Source organism: Sus scrofa, chromosome 14 (genome assembly GCF_000003025.6).
Source record: "Sus scrofa isolate TJ Tabasco breed Duroc chromosome 14, Sscrofa11.1, whole genome shotgun sequence".
In the NCBI taxonomy this organism is placed as follows: domain Eukaryota; kingdom Metazoa; phylum Chordata; class Mammalia; order Artiodactyla; family Suidae; genus Sus; species Sus scrofa.
This window is the reverse complement of record NC_010456.5, coordinates 39463048-39478327: the sequence shown is the minus strand read 5'-3', so window position 1 is coordinate 39478327 and position 15280 is coordinate 39463048. Positions and strand designations below refer to the sequence as shown.

General features: G+C 42.3%; 1 protein-coding gene across 6 annotated transcripts in view; it reads right to left on the bottom strand.

Annotated features, from left to right (window-relative positions):
- HECTD4 (HECT domain E3 ubiquitin protein ligase 4) overlaps window positions 1-15280 on the bottom strand; it is a 211227-nt gene that overhangs the window by 59594 nt on the left and 136353 nt on the right. For all 6 annotated transcript variants that reach the window (XM_005657322.3, XM_005657323.3, XM_013990365.2 and 3 more), the window contains exons 35-44: window positions 14213-14366; window positions 12509-12789; window positions 12089-12278; window positions 9684-9765; window positions 8255-8457; window positions 7099-7234; window positions 6131-6313; window positions 5515-5679; window positions 4945-5114; window positions 3624-3739 (exon numbers count right to left, since the gene is read on the bottom strand). In XM_005657322.3, the coding sequence (XP_005657379.1) occupies window positions 3624-3739; window positions 4945-5114; window positions 5515-5679; window positions 6131-6313; window positions 7099-7234; window positions 8255-8457; window positions 9684-9765; window positions 12089-12278; window positions 12509-12789; window positions 14213-14366 (1680 nt within the window). The remainder of the gene's footprint in view (window positions 1-3623; window positions 3740-4944; window positions 5115-5514; window positions 5680-6130; window positions 6314-7098; window positions 7235-8254; window positions 8458-9683; window positions 9766-12088; window positions 12279-12508; window positions 12790-14212; window positions 14367-15280) is intronic.

Sequence of the window (15280 nt, the reverse complement as noted above, 5' to 3'; positions counted from 1 at the left end):
ATGGAGATTCCCAGGCTAGGGGTGGAATAGGAGCTACAGCTGCTGGCCTACGCCACAGCCACAGCAACGCCAGATGTGACCCACGTCTGCAACCTACACCACAGCTGAAGGCAACGCCAGATCCTTAACCCACTGAGTGAGGCCAGGGATCGAACCTGCAACCTCATGGTTCCTAGTTAATTTGTTTCCGCTGTGCCACAATGGGAACTCCTATAAAATTTAGATGTGAGTGAATTAACATTACAGTGGCGAAGTCTGCACCTTAATTCATTTCAAATGAAGTAAAATAATAAAAGGAATTCACTGAAAATTTTGTCTTTTTGCTATTTCTTTGGGCCACTCCCACGGCATATGGAGGTTCCCAGGCTAGGGGTCCAATTGGAGCTGCAGCCGCCGGCCTACACCAGAGCCACAGCAACGCTGGATCGTTAACCCACTGAGCAAGGGCAGGGATCAAACCTGCAACCTCATGGTTCCTAGTCAGATTCGTTAACCACTGCACCACGACGGGAACTCCTGAAAATTTTTTCATTTTAGAGAATCAATTGACTATTGCCTATAAGTCTTATGACACTTTTGTATATGAAATTTTAAAAATCTTAATACATTAAAAAATAGAGAACTCTCTCTTCTAGCCACCACTTTGAATCTCACTTATTAAACAGCATTTCTTTAGCACACAGACTATGACTCCCCATTAGGCTCTAAGAATTCATTGTTGTGTCTCAAAGTAATTCAGATATAGCTTTTTTTTTTTTTAATACAGGTAAATGATTCAGGAATCAGCAACCTTGGATATCTACTTTAAACCTCAGAGCTCTTTCTGGTAATCTAATAAATGCGTCATTAAGGACTATTAAACTTGACCTAGGACACTATTTTAGAATAAATCGCTGTGTGTATGCTCACAGTTTTCTCTTTTGTAGCAATTAATAAGAACTTCCCACACATTTCTTTCCAAGTCTTTGTTAGAACAGTGTTCTTTTAATAGTGGTTATTATTAAAACCATTTGCTCTAAAATTACCATGATTCCTGGCTTTGTACATCAAGTACCAAAGTTAATTTCACAGATTAAGACCCCTTTATTCCATAAAACATATAAAAAATACCCAGAAAGAGTCCTATAGAAAAGCAAATGATTCATTCAACAAGTTATATGCTTGCTAAGATCAGTCAAGTAAGTCTTAGGATGCAACCCGAGCCAAGAATACTGAAAAGGAGAGGCAGGGAACTAAGGACCTATCTACTACAAGTATAAAATTATGAGCAAATATTTAGTCACAAGTAATTTCACCTGAGAAATTTGTTCTTTTGTTCTTTTTTTCTTTTCTTGGGGGGGGGGGGCTCTCTCTGAGGTTTTTAGTGTTGCTGGCTCCACAGAACTACCCTTATTAAGGGAAGGAGATTTGAGAAGTAAAACAGATAGAGAACGAAGACAAATTAAAAAGTGAAAACCAAGAGAAATCATTGCCATGTGAAAAAGGACAGATTTAAGGACAGAAAAGGATTACAGAGTTACTGAAAAAAACAAACAGCATGAGAGAGAGTAAATAATATAGATAACAAAAATGACAAAAAGAAATACCAAGATAAAACTAAAACCATTAAGGAAATTAAAGATATCCATTTCTTCCTTACAATTCATGAAAATGCTAGTGCTAGCGGGTTAGAGAAATGCTTGTCTAATTGTGACTAATTACATTTAGAGTCTAGTTATATCTTTGGGGATAAAAGGTAAAATTTCAGGATTTCCCCTGTGGCGTGGCAGGTTAAAGAACTGGTATTGTCACTGCAATGGCTCAGGTTGCTGCTGTGATGCAGGTTCAACCCCTACTTGGGGAACTTCCACATGCCCTGGACAAGACCAAAAAATAGAAAAAGGTAAAATTTCTCTTAAACATACCCAGGACAATACCAATTTACAGGAAATTCAAGGACAAAAGGACACGTTAAATAATGCCACTGGGATGTAATTAACAAAATTCAGACTGTGGGAAACCCTTCAACAAATAAGTTAGGAAAAAAAAAAAATACTGAGAGGAATCTATATTTTAAAAGAGATTTAAAAGACATAGCAAGAGTTCCCGAGGTGGTGCAGTGGAAACGAATCTGACTATCCATGAGGATGTGTGTTTGATCCCTGGCCTTGCTCAGTGGGTTAGGGATCCCGCATTGCCGTGATGTAGGTCACAGGTGTGGCTCAGATCCCACACGTTGCTGTGGCTGTGGTGTAGGCCGGCAGCTACAGCTCTGACAATCCCTAGCCTGGGAACTTGCATATGCTGTGGGTGTGCCCTAAAACGCAAAACAATAAAAAAGAAAAAAGTAATAAAATAAAAATCTCAAAAAAAAAAAAGGTATAGCAATGAATCACAAGGGATGAACTCTATTTGGATCCTGATTCAAATAAATGTAAAAGCAATATGACCTTATAAGAAAGTTAGAAAGTTGAGCACTGACTAGGTATTTAACAATATTAAAGAATTACTATTAATTTTTTAGATGTGATAATGGTATTGTGGTTATTTTAAGGGTCCTTATTTTTGGAGTTCCCGTCGTGGCGCAGTGGTTAACAAATTTGACTAGGAACCATGAGGTTGCGGGTTCGGTCCCTGCCCTTGCTCAGTGGATTAACGATATGGCGTTGCCAAGAGCTGTGGTGTAGGTTGCAGACGCGGCTCGGATCCCTCGTTGCTGTGGCATATGCCGAAGAGTCCTTATTTTTGAGACACACCACAATATTTATGGATAAAATAACAGGATATCCCCAAAATTTGCTTAAAAATAATCCAAGAGGGTGCAGTGTAGATGAAAAAGGATTGGTTATTAACTGACAACCGTTGACACTAGCTGATGGAAACATGAAGGTTTGTTATACAAAAATAGTCTAATTTTCTGTTTGTTTGAACTTTTCCATAAGTCACACACAGACACACAAACACACACACACAGATGGATGTTAGTGCAAACTCTTGACTCTGAATTCAAATGCAAGCAATGACAACAGTCTGATACTATCTGCAGCCCTAAGGACAGTTAATAAATAATTCTAATAGAGAAATAAAGGCAATTAATTAATATGAATGGGGAAAAGAAAACACTCTGACAAGGTGGTCCTCAAGTCAAACTGAAAAATGCTAATTTCTGAAGTTTCCGTCATGGCTCAGTGGTTAACGAACCTGACTGGCATCCATGAGGATGCAGGTTTGATCCTCGGCCTTGCTCAGTGGGTTAACGATCCTGCGTTGCCATGAGCTGTGGTATAGGTCACAGACATGACTCAGATCCCATGTACTGTGGCTGTGGTGTAGGCCTGCGGCTACAGCTCCGATTCAACTCCTAGCCTGGGAACTTCCACATGCCGCATGTGAGGCCCTAAAAGACGAAAAGGCCCCCCCCCCCCCCAAAAAAAAAGTAAGAAAAATTCTGATTTCCTACTTGGTATCTTCTGAATTTTTAAATTTACATTTCTAGGTCTGAAATGAAAGTAAATCATGGTAAATGTGTTCAGAGCTCAGCTGTTCGCTGTGTATATGAAAATAATTAACATCCATTATCAAATGGTAAAAATGCTGACACAACTCAATAAAACAGGGTAGAAAAGAAAGTGACAGGTACTTACCAGCACTGCATTCCTGGGCTACTAGGTTAAGAACTTCAACAGCTGCTGGACACTGCTGTATGAATTCTTCACAAAATAAGCTGTCTTCTAAAAGCTGGGCCATGACCAGGCATGCTCTTAATGTTAAAAGATTTACAATATTTCAAAGTCATCAATGGTCATTCTCTAAAAAGTCAACTGTGAAAAACATTTCAATCAATTTTATCCCCTAATTTAAACAAGGTTCAAACTCCCCATTCCTCTTGCTTGTTTTCTGAGCTGGACTGGTTGGGAGATACTTAACTAACCTCACTTTTCCCATGTAGTGATTGCTGACACTTTGTGGCCAACCAGAAAAGGGCAAAATGTTTGCCATCTCCCTAAATGGAGACACCAAGGGCCAGGTGAGAAATCAGTATCATCTCTTGACAGCTTTTCCTATGCTGGACTTCATGGGGACTATTGATATTCTAGGAACAAGAGGGATCAAAATGCTTGGAAAAATCTGTATGCTGATCTCTCTCGTGTGATTCAAAACACACATTAGAACTTTCTGGTAAGTTTCACTGTCAAAAGAGAAACTTATCGCTATTGTTTAAGCTTTTTTTTTTTTTGTAAACAGTGACATGTGCAGCATATGGAAGTTCCTGGGCTAGGGGTCAAATCAGAGCTGCAGCTATAGGCCTATATCACAGCCATAGCAATGGTAGATCTGAGTCAACATCTGTGACTTATGCTGCAGCTTGAGGTAATGCCTCGTCCTTAACCCACTGAGCAAGGCCAGGGATCAAAACCCGCATCCTCATGGAGACTATGTTGGGCTCTTAAACCACTGAGCCACAATGGTAACTCCTGTTGTTATTGTTTAATGGTAAATAAATGTATTTGCAGGAAATGACTGTTTTTCTTTCCAGCTCCAAAACTAGTGGGCATTTCCTGGTTTTCTGATCAGTTTGGAAAGTGATGAATCAGATAGGTACTGATGAAGTACTAAAAAAAGCCACTTAAAAAAGGCCAAGTGGCAGAAGAACTCCCACAATAGAACAATGTTCTTTTACCAAAGCCAATTATCAGTGGAGCCTTATGTACATGTTCCATATACATTTTAACTATTTTCTTAGGGAAATACATAAACTTAATTTCAAAGGGCAGAAATTGGGGCATGCAATAAAAATAGCACAAACTGGGGAATGCAACAAAAACTGTGGTGAGCATAGCTGGAGAGAGTAGTTTCTGCTACTCAGCTTGACATGAACTTCATGCTGTGGTCTGACTACACCCAGGGCAGGGGGCCCAGGGAGGACCTACCTCAGCACCTAGGGGATCTTTGGGGGGTGCTCACCTTGTTCTTATTTCAGCCAGGAGCCGAACGACTGCCATCACAGGAGCTGACCCATCTCCTGTTGCAGGAAGTGAGGTATGAATAGAGAGACTTCCCTCCTGAGGAAGCAACATGGACTGGACTGCCTGCACTACCTTCTCAGTAATGGACAGTTTATGAAGAGGCAATGCCTGATGGTGGTGGGGGGGCGCATGGCAAAAAGTTAAATTCAAGTAGTTAGTTTATAAGAAATGAGGGTGTAATTATTATCTGGAGTTAATTCTCAAAATTTCAGTTAAAAAAAAAATCAAATCATCATACAGAAAGTTGCAAACTGGACCAAAACAATTAAACATGCAATATATACTATGGAGTATTTCTAATCAAAGAAATGAATTTTGTCACCCAGGTAAAAATTTTCACACAAATGTTACTATTAAATGATTATGTAAGATATGTAAATACACAAGTAAAATTTAAGGATACCAAGTATTTGCACTTCTGTACTGTGTATGTGCATATATATCACTCATTACAGTATTCTTTACCACTTGCAGTGACATTTTATGATGCATTTAAAAATCACCTTACCTCTGATCTTGGAACACAAAGTCTAGACAATGGAATAGTCAATGTGTCTGATGCTTGCGATGTCTTTCTACAGTCTATGGGTGGAAATCTGACTGTAGCTATACCTTCCTGTTCATTGATAGAAGCCACTACTCCGATGCTTCCCGATATTCCTCTACCTAAAACCTAGAGACACAGATGGATTAGCACTACCTACCAGCTCTGATGGTGTGAGCAATTATCTGACGTGACAAGTGGGAACAGTGAATTTATAGCTGTCATTAATGGCACTGCAGTTATTGTTTCTCATAATGCAGATACCAAGCCCTGAATATAAGTTAAAACAATAGGTCCTAAAACCTTATATTCAGGGGATCACAATATGAAATTAATTCAAACTTTCAATTCTAAAATATTGCCAATATTAATGATACCGCAGGAGCTAATATCATATAGTATTGTACTAATATCTGAATAATCCATAGCATAGAGGGCTAGAATTCCTGAGTTTCTTAGCTTGAAGGAATAAGGATTTTTGTTCAACTAGGTAGATGATACTTATCTCACAGAAGATCAATTAATCAATGGACTTATATGCAGGGGAAAGTGATGACTTTGGAAAACAGTGGATGGTTACCTGAACCTCGGACCCTATCTTGATTGTCTCTTTGAAGCCTCCAAGTGCACAAAGTGCAGCAACAGCCTGGCGGGCAATTCTCTGAAGTTTGGCGAGTTTTCTGCCACTACTGCTGCCATTTTCCAGAATGCTTTCTGCATATTTCCCCAATTGTGGAATGTACATCAGTGCACGAGACAGAACCTAAATATAAGAAGAAGCCCATGCAGTAGGAGTTAAAGCTTTGGTCGCTTTGATACTAAGGGTGATGAAGTGTCTACAACAATGCCTGGAGTCCCTGTACTAAAGGAACTCTGGATGTGGAAGGGACGCAATAACTATCAGGTAGGTTATTTGCCTTATATAATTGGACAGAGCTGAATATACACAACCTCAAGAGAGGGGAGAATCAAACCCTGTTGTTAAAACCTCTAAAATAAAGCAAAAGTGTATCTGAAGGAAAACCATCACAGCATACTGCCTACAGCTCAACACCCAAATACCTTTAGGACATGTCAGAAGGGGTACACTTGAAAAATGACAGTGGAGAAGGGAAAATGACTACTGAACTCTAGTTTTCAGGAACCTGGACTATTGCTTATAAAGATGAATTACTGACAGAGCACTCAGGGAGTGTAAATCACACAGCAGCCTCCCGGAGACTTAGCAAGTACACTTAACAAATTCAATAAACCAAGGCTGCATGATTTCCTAACATCAGTACCAATCGAATGCAAGCAAGGAGGAGAAACAAGGAGTGCCATTCTTTCCCTGAGAATACTGGCCTGTCTTCTGTGAAATCGGGACTGGTAGTGACAGGAGATGTAGGTTGACAGAGTTGAAACTACTAAATCAAGGCCAATCTCAGGGAAATACAGTTAACAAGTCTATTTGGCCAGGTTGGGAACTCTCTATTAAAATGTCCCTTGCTAGAACACTATGCTAACTTCTGTTGTACCCCCTCATTTAAGCAGGAATGGCGTGCCAACCTTCTCAGCTGTTGTGGTCCATATTTGAGCAGCATTTGACTCAGGTGCCATCAGCAAGCTATGAAGCAGGGCGATCACTTCTGCAGCCATGCTGTTTGCCACATGCCCACTGATGAAAGGTCGGACGGGGTCAGTCCTGCAAGTGTCAACAGGGAACAGGGTCAATGCCCAGTGACGGTATAGGAGGCAGGGGAGTAGCTTCTAGGGTTGGCACCAGATGGAAACATTTTCTAATTATATGAGAAAAATTGAGTTTTGGTGACTCCCATTCCTTCTGGTAACTGAAAAAGCCTTGGAAACAATGGACCCCAAACATTTAATTGTATAAGCAATCGGGCTCTGGCTGGCAAGCACAGGACACCTTACCTAAACTTCCCGGGGGCACTATGCATTCATCCTTTCTTCAACTAGAAAGAAGCTTCTGGAGTTCTGCTGTGGCGCAGGGGGTTAAGGATCTAGTGTTGTCACTTTAGCAGCTCTGGTTACTGCTGTGGCATGGGTTGAATCCCTGGCCCAGAAACTTCCACATGCTGTGCGCACAGCCAAAAAAATGCCTTTGTGTACAGTGACAAGTATCGTTTGGAAGAAGTAAAGGCAGCAGGGACAGAATTTACTGACACTACTCAAAAAAATTATAGCTGGTGCTCCTGGTGGTGGCCTTTCTCAAAAAACACAATCCTTTGGCTATAGGTGTCCACTCGCCCTGGAAGGACTCCCTATTTGTCCCTCACAACCTCAGATCCACCTGAATGGTCACCGCTGACTTGACTTTGAGAGCAACTACCACAACTGATGGGTATTTTAAACCTTCAGTCCTCATTTCCAGCAGGTCAAGGGAAGGCTCTGAAATTAAAACCCTCAAAACAAACCTTTACAAGAGTTCCCATTGTGGCTCAGCAGTAACGAATCTATCTAGTCTCCATGAGGATGCAGGTTCGATCCCTGGCCTTGCTCAGTGGGTTAAGGATCTGGCATTGCCATGAGCTGTGGTATAGGCTGGCAGCAACAGCTCTGATTTGACTCCTAGCCTGGGAACCTCCATATGCCGTGGGTGTGGCCAAAAAAAAAAAACCAAAACCAAAAAACCCCAAACAAACCCTTTACAAAGTGAGTGTGAGAAGAGTTCGGACAGCTTCTACCCTGGGAAAAGTTTTACCTGGCAAGTTCAGAGTTCCTCTCTCTGCAAATGGAGGTTTGGGCGGTTTTTTTCTTGTCACCTGTGGACAATCCACTCACAGTCTCTGGGCTGATAGATTCCACGGGTGGCCCGACACTGACGATGAGGCCTGACTGTGCCCACTTGGTTGCTTTTCGCAGAGCAGCTGCAGCCTCTTCTGTAATCACCTCACAGCAGCCACCCTGGGGATCAGTTTGAAGACATTCACAATATTCTATTTTACTCTTCTCAGCACTATACTTAAAAACAAATCTGTTTCCCCCAGTCCAGGCTCATTTTTAAAAATTCAAATATTAAAATTTTGTATGTCCAAAGTTAAATCTCCGCAAACACCCCTTGTCCTAATGCAGTCAGAGATGATTGCTGGTCCTCTAGGACTTTTTTTCACGCAGATTATGACATACGATTTATGACACTACACAGAGTTTTGATTTATCAGTTATCGAAACATGAATTTTGGAGTTCCTGTGATGGCTCAGTGGAAATGAATCTGACTAGCATCCATGAGGACACAGGTTCGATCCCTGGCCTTGCTCAGTGGGTTAAGGATCCAGCGTTGCCATGAGCTGTGGTGTAGGTTGCAGACGTGGCTTGCATCTGGTGTAGCTGTGGCTGTGGTGTAGGCCAACAGCTGCAGCTCTAATTTGACCCCTAGCCTGGGAAGCTGCATATGCTGCAGGTGTGGCCCTAAAAAAAAGACAAAAAAACAAACATGAATTTTGATAACTGATATCATGAATCAGATATAAAAATATCCCGAATATCCATGTCTATATATTTTTCATAGTCATATAATACTTCATTAGATAAATATAATTTCTTTAACAAACCCCTATTTATGGGTACTGGGATTCTACTTTGTTTTTTTACAACAGAACTGTGAAGAACAGACTTGTCTCTGGATACTTGAAAATTCTTACTGACCCTCACCTTGGCAATAATTAAGTATCCTTAATCTTTTCTAAACTGGTCAGTTTGACAGGTAAAAATGATATGTTACTATTGTTTTTATTCCTTTATGTATTGTGTAATATGAGAGCCTGGGCATATTTTTATATTCTTATGGGCTATTTGTCTTTACATCTTATTATCTATTATTACTCTTTTAACCTTTCATCCCTTGATCACTTTTAAAGTATTTTTAGGCTATAAAACTTTCTTAACAGAGGTAAGAAAATTTCTAGGTCAAAACCAAGAGTTCTCATTTAAAGTTAGACTTTAGTGATAAACTGATTTTGACTGGTTCTCTTGAAAACAGCTTCAGTTAAACCACTAACTTCAAGTTCTCACCCTGACTCTTTGTGGGAATTCAAATTAAAAAAATTTTTTTTCTCCTGAAACCTGAAGCATGGCAAGTGTCTTTCAAATGTGGGTCTTGTTGGAGCAGGTTCCTCCATGTTGGGGTTACCTTTGTCATGTCTCGGTCCATTTTCACAACCTTCTCCATGTTGGCGCCAGTACCAAGTCGGAAGGGCCGTCCTTCTGAGCTACTGCAATGGAAGGCAGAGAGAGGCAACAATCTTACAGGCATGGTCCACAGACAGGGCTGCAGGCCCTGAGGCAACCTGGTAATAGTCAGGCCACCATTACAATGGGTTTTTAAAATCTAGAGTAAGACTCAATTTTTCAAAAGGAAATGACTCATACTTGCTTAATTATAGCACTTTTATAAAACAACAGTTGTTTTTAGAGTTATAATGATAATTAGAAACCTACATGGGGAGTTTGTGGCGCATCGGAAACAAATCCGACTAGGAAGCACGAGGTTGTGGGTTTGTTCCCTGGCCTTACTCAGTGGGTTAAGGATCCGGCGTTGCTGTGGTGTAGGTCACAGACGCAGCTTGGATCTGGCATTGCTGTGGCTCTGGTGTAGGCTGGCAGCTATAGTTCCCATTAGACCCCCTAGCCTGGGAACCTCCATATGTCGCGGGCGTGGCCCTAAAAAGAAAAAAAAAAAGAAAAAGAAACCTACATGAAAATGACACACAAACTAAAGAGCTGAACAAAGTGATAAGCTGAACCTAAAACACAGAGAAAGCCAGGTACATAGGAGGCCTCAGTAAGTGATCTAAACCCCAAAGTGAGGGGATTTTAACAGCCTGGATTGGTGCCTTGAAATAACTGGCTCTTCCCTTCTTTCCTTTTTTTTTTGTTTTTTGTTTTTTTTTTTTGCTTTTTGGGGCCACACCCACAGCATACAGAGGTTCCCAGGCTAGTAGCTGACTTGGAGCTACAGCTGCCGGCCTACAGCACAGCCACAGCAATGCAGGATCCAAGCCACATCTGTGACCTACACCACAGCACACAGCAACGCCAGATCCTTTAACCCACTGAGTGAGGCCAGGGGGGACCCACATCCTCATGGATCCTAGTCAGGTTCATTAACCACTGAGCCACGAAGGGAACTCCCTCTTCCTTTCTTCTTCCTAATAGTTCAGCTGCCCCTGACTCCTAAACCTGACTCCCAAAATATCTTTCATCAAATCTGTGCTATGGAGTTCCCATCATGGTGTATCAGAAACGAATCCGACCAGGAACCATGAGGTTCCAGGTTCGACCCCTGGCCTCACTCAGTGGGTGAGGGATCTGGTGTTGCTGTGAGTTGTGGTGTAGGCCGAAGACGAAGCTTGGATCTGGCATTGCTGTGGCTCTGGCGTAGACCAGCGGCTACAGCTCTGATTAGACCCCAGCCTGGGAACCTCCATATGCCGTGGGTGCGGCCCTAAAAAGACACACATACACACACAAAAATTTGTACTATGACATTTCACAGTGCCCAGGAATGTTTCTTGGAAATTTCTTCATCTGAATGCTGACTTGTTCTGACCCTGCTTAGTTGATACCCACGGGCCATTAGTGCTTTCAGCTGCCACGATGGCAGACAAGGGGCTCAATGAGGAGGATGATACTGTCACTCATCATTTATGTGAAGAGAGGACTCTTCCATCTGTGTCTCTTCTAAATTCCCTGTGCTCCCCCGACAGGCATTCCCATTGTCCTGGATCCCACTAATAGGGCCCTGTAGGTTTGTAATCATTGAACAATAATTCTATTTTTACTTCCTTATTAAGCAATCATGCCATTCATCCTTTAATTAATTAAAACTTTAAAAAAGTTTATTATTTCTTCACCTAACAGTCAATGGTATCCCTAAATTTACTGATGGCTCAAGGATGCCAATAACTGAAAACCAAGCTGCATTATTTCTTCTCAAAGCCCAGGTCACACTAGAGACTCTTCATAGGACACAAATGATATGTTCCCAATAGGGCTTTCACTCTCTGCTGAGTCTGGAGAGACAGTACTGAACTGTGGTTAAAAGCTTGGGCTCTTCAGGAGTTCCTGTTGTGGCTGAGTGGTAACAAACCCAACTAGTATCCATGAGCATGTGGGTTTGATGCCTGGCTTCACTCACTGGGTTAAGGATCTGGCATTGCTGTGAGCTACGGCATAAGTCGCAGACTCAGCTCAGATCTGGCATTGCTGTGGCTGTGGCGTAGGCCAGCAGCCGAAGCTCCAATTCAACCCCTAGCCCAGGAACTTCCATATGGCCATGGGAGAGTCCCTAAAAAGACATACATACATATATACATACATAAATAAATAAAAGATTGGGCTCTTTGGTCAGAGACCTGTGTCTACACTTGAGCTCTGCATCCATTTCTCCATGTGTAAGGACAGGGATGACAGTAACTGATTACCTCTGAGGGGTGTTAAGAGGGCTGAGACAGTCCCTATCAGTAAGAGGCTTACTCAGCACAGTGCCTGCAACAGGCCTGGGGCTTGACGGCATGTAGGTAGTGCAATCATCACCTTAGTAATGGCTGGAGAACTTCATGGGATGACTGGTCTTCCCGCTTGTGGATAAAGATCGAGAGCTTGCCATCCACTGCTTCGCTCTCTTCTCCAGGATCTTTATCTCCTTTTAAGGAATTCTTGGGACTGGTTTTTGTCAATGTGGTGTCCGGTTCAGAAGCAGTTGGAGAAAGGACTGTCTGACATCCTTTAAGCAAACAAAAAAATTGCCATGTTGTTTGTGCAGCTCCCCTGTAGAGGGACAGCACCGGTCTTGGAACCTCTCTTCCTCCCTCTCTCTTGCTCTGTCCCTTCTCCCTTCTGTCTCCCTTTTATCACTGGAAGCACAGCTCATGTGTAAAAAGGGCAAAGCTCATTCTGACTGGACATAGGAAGCGAGTGCCTCAGTGCCACCCTCCCATCCAGGAGGCTACTCACCAGGGACCACGTAATCTGCCAGCTTGGCTAAGAGCAGTGAGGCAATCTTGGATGCTGGGTCACTAGGATCCTCTTGTTCGCTGTTTAGGGAGGGGACAGAGTAGCTCCAGGGTGGGAGCTCCACGTTCCCACAGTCTTCTACGCTCATGAGTGGGAGGGCCGCCCGGCACAGCTGAAGAATGATAAGAACCAGCTTTGGGGATGGGCGTTGGTCAAGCAGCAAGGAGAGGAGTTTGGACACACAGGCTGGCTGGCTTAGGATGGCTTTGCCTATGTGACTTCTGCAAAAGGAGGAAGAAAAGGTGTACAATGCTGAGAATGTTGATCTACAGAAATTCAGAAGCAAGACTTCCCTAAATGAGGTGAAACAAACTGGTGACTCCAGATTTCATGAGGAAGACATAGATTTGGTAAGATGTTTTTATGAAGGAGAATTAAGGCTTTTTGAAAACATGTGATGAAGGCTCATAATTAATAATGTTTTAAAATATTTTTTGCTCAGTGGGTTAAGGATCCAGCGTTGCCGTGAGCTGTAGTGTAAGTCGCAGACGCTGCTCAGATCCTGTGCTGCTGGGGCTGTGGCACAATTTGACCCCTAGCCTGGGAACCTCCATATGCCGACGCTGCTCAGATCCTGTGCTGCTGGGGCTGTGGCACAATTTGACCCCTAGCCTGGGAACCTCCATATGCCGCGGGTGCGGCCCTACAAAGACAAAAGACAAAAATAAAATTAAAAAAATATTTTTTTAATATTTTCTGATCCCTGATATTTATCTACTTGAGATCCTATAGTTTAGCAAGATTCACAGAGCACCAAGACTTAGAAACCCAAACTAGGAGACTTTTAGTTTAGTCTTTTATTCCTTTTTAAGGAGTGCTTCAAGACCAAAAAGCTCATACAATGTTGGACAGGCCTCAACAGTCTGGGACCTGCCACAGCTGAATCTGTTCCATTTCAACAGAAACCAAAGAATAAGCAGCCTTCTGTGGACAAGCTTTTCTGGGCCTCACAGCTCGCACATGCATGAAACTCCACAGAAGATCTTCTTTTAAAAACACAGCGTGAGAAAGCAAATTAATTATAGGTCTTGGCTGATTACTCTTTAATCTTGCTATAATGAAGGTAAAGATTTTGAGGGTACTGAATGCAACTGTATTGGCTCAAAGGGCTAGCAGCTGTTGCCTTCAAAGTACTGAAGCAAATAATATATATTATTTTATGATATAGATATTCACCTAAACGATTTTTTTTTTTTTTTGTCTTTTTGCCATTTCTTGGGCTGCTTCCACAGCATATGGAGGTTCCCAGGCCAGGGGTCCAATCAGAGCTGTAGCCGCCAGCCTACACCACATCCACAGCAACGCAGGATCCGAGCCACATCTGCGACTTACACCACAGCTCACGGCAACGCTGGATCCTCAACCCACTGAGCAAGGCCAGGGATCGAACCCGCAACCTCATGGTTCTTAGATTCGTTAACCACTGAGCCACGACAGGAACTCCCATCTAAATGATTTTTGCACTTTGGAACTAAACGTTATTTTTCATGGACTTTAGTCTCTACTAATAAGCTCTTAGGCAGGAGCACGTCACAATGGCCTAGAATTTAGATGTTTCTAAAGACAACTGCCACCCAAAGGAACCCCAACCACTTAAGAGGAAAAGCCACCCCACCGCTCCAGCTCCAGCTGGGCCTTCCATACCTTGAGAGATCATTGAGGAGGCTTAAGACATCCTGGAGAGCATCGTTCCCAGCAGCCTGGTTGCCACAGCATTCAGTCGCTCGGGCAAGATGGTTAGTGAGAAGGCTGGACACCTGACGGGCCAGACCTGAGTGCACAGCTTCTGTGGAGCCACCTGCAGAGTTCAAGAAACACAAAGCACTGTGAAAACCCCAGGAGGGCATGGTGGATCTGCATTAAAGCCCTTCCCTTACCCAATTTCTCTTTAAACTGCTCAGTATCTCATTAGCCATCCAATTGATAGCTCCTTACTAGATAACAACTGCATATAAAGAAGGTAATCATAACTTGAAAAAGATTCAATGTTGGGCAAAGACATTCTTTTTTTTTTTTTTTTTTTTTGTCATTCTTGGCCAGCACTGTCATTGCTAGGCCACCAGAGAATTCCGAGTTACTTTTTAAATTGGACTGGTGACTGAAAATATAATTTGGAAATAGCACTTCAAAAGTGCAACTGATAAAAAAAGTGCAACTGAAAAATCAACATAAAAATATTTATTTGGACACTATTAGCAGTGCTGACAAAAAGGAAATGAAAGATGTTCTCAGTTTCCTGAGGCTACTCTACTCCTTCAGATGGTTCTCGCTCCTCCCCACCCCACTCAGCTTTGCTGAGGTATAATTAGCAAATAAAAATTGTATATATTCAGATTGTATAACAAGAATTTTTTTTCTTGTCTTTTTAGGGCCGCACCCACAGCATGGAGGTTCCCAGGCTAGGGGTCAATTCGGAGCTACAGCTGCTGGCCTACATCACAGCCATGGCAACGCCAGATCTGAGCCTCATTTTCGGGCTACACTGCAGCTTTAGGCAATGTCAGATCCTTTAACCCACTGAGTGAGGCCATAGCATCTTTTATAGATACTAGCTGGGATCATTACCACTGAGCCACAATGGGAATGCCCAACAGGAATTTTTTAATGTATACAATGTGACAATTTAATATGTATATACATTATGAAATGATTACCACAATCAAGTTAGTTAATACATCCATCATCTCACATGGTTACCTTTCTGTGAGTGTG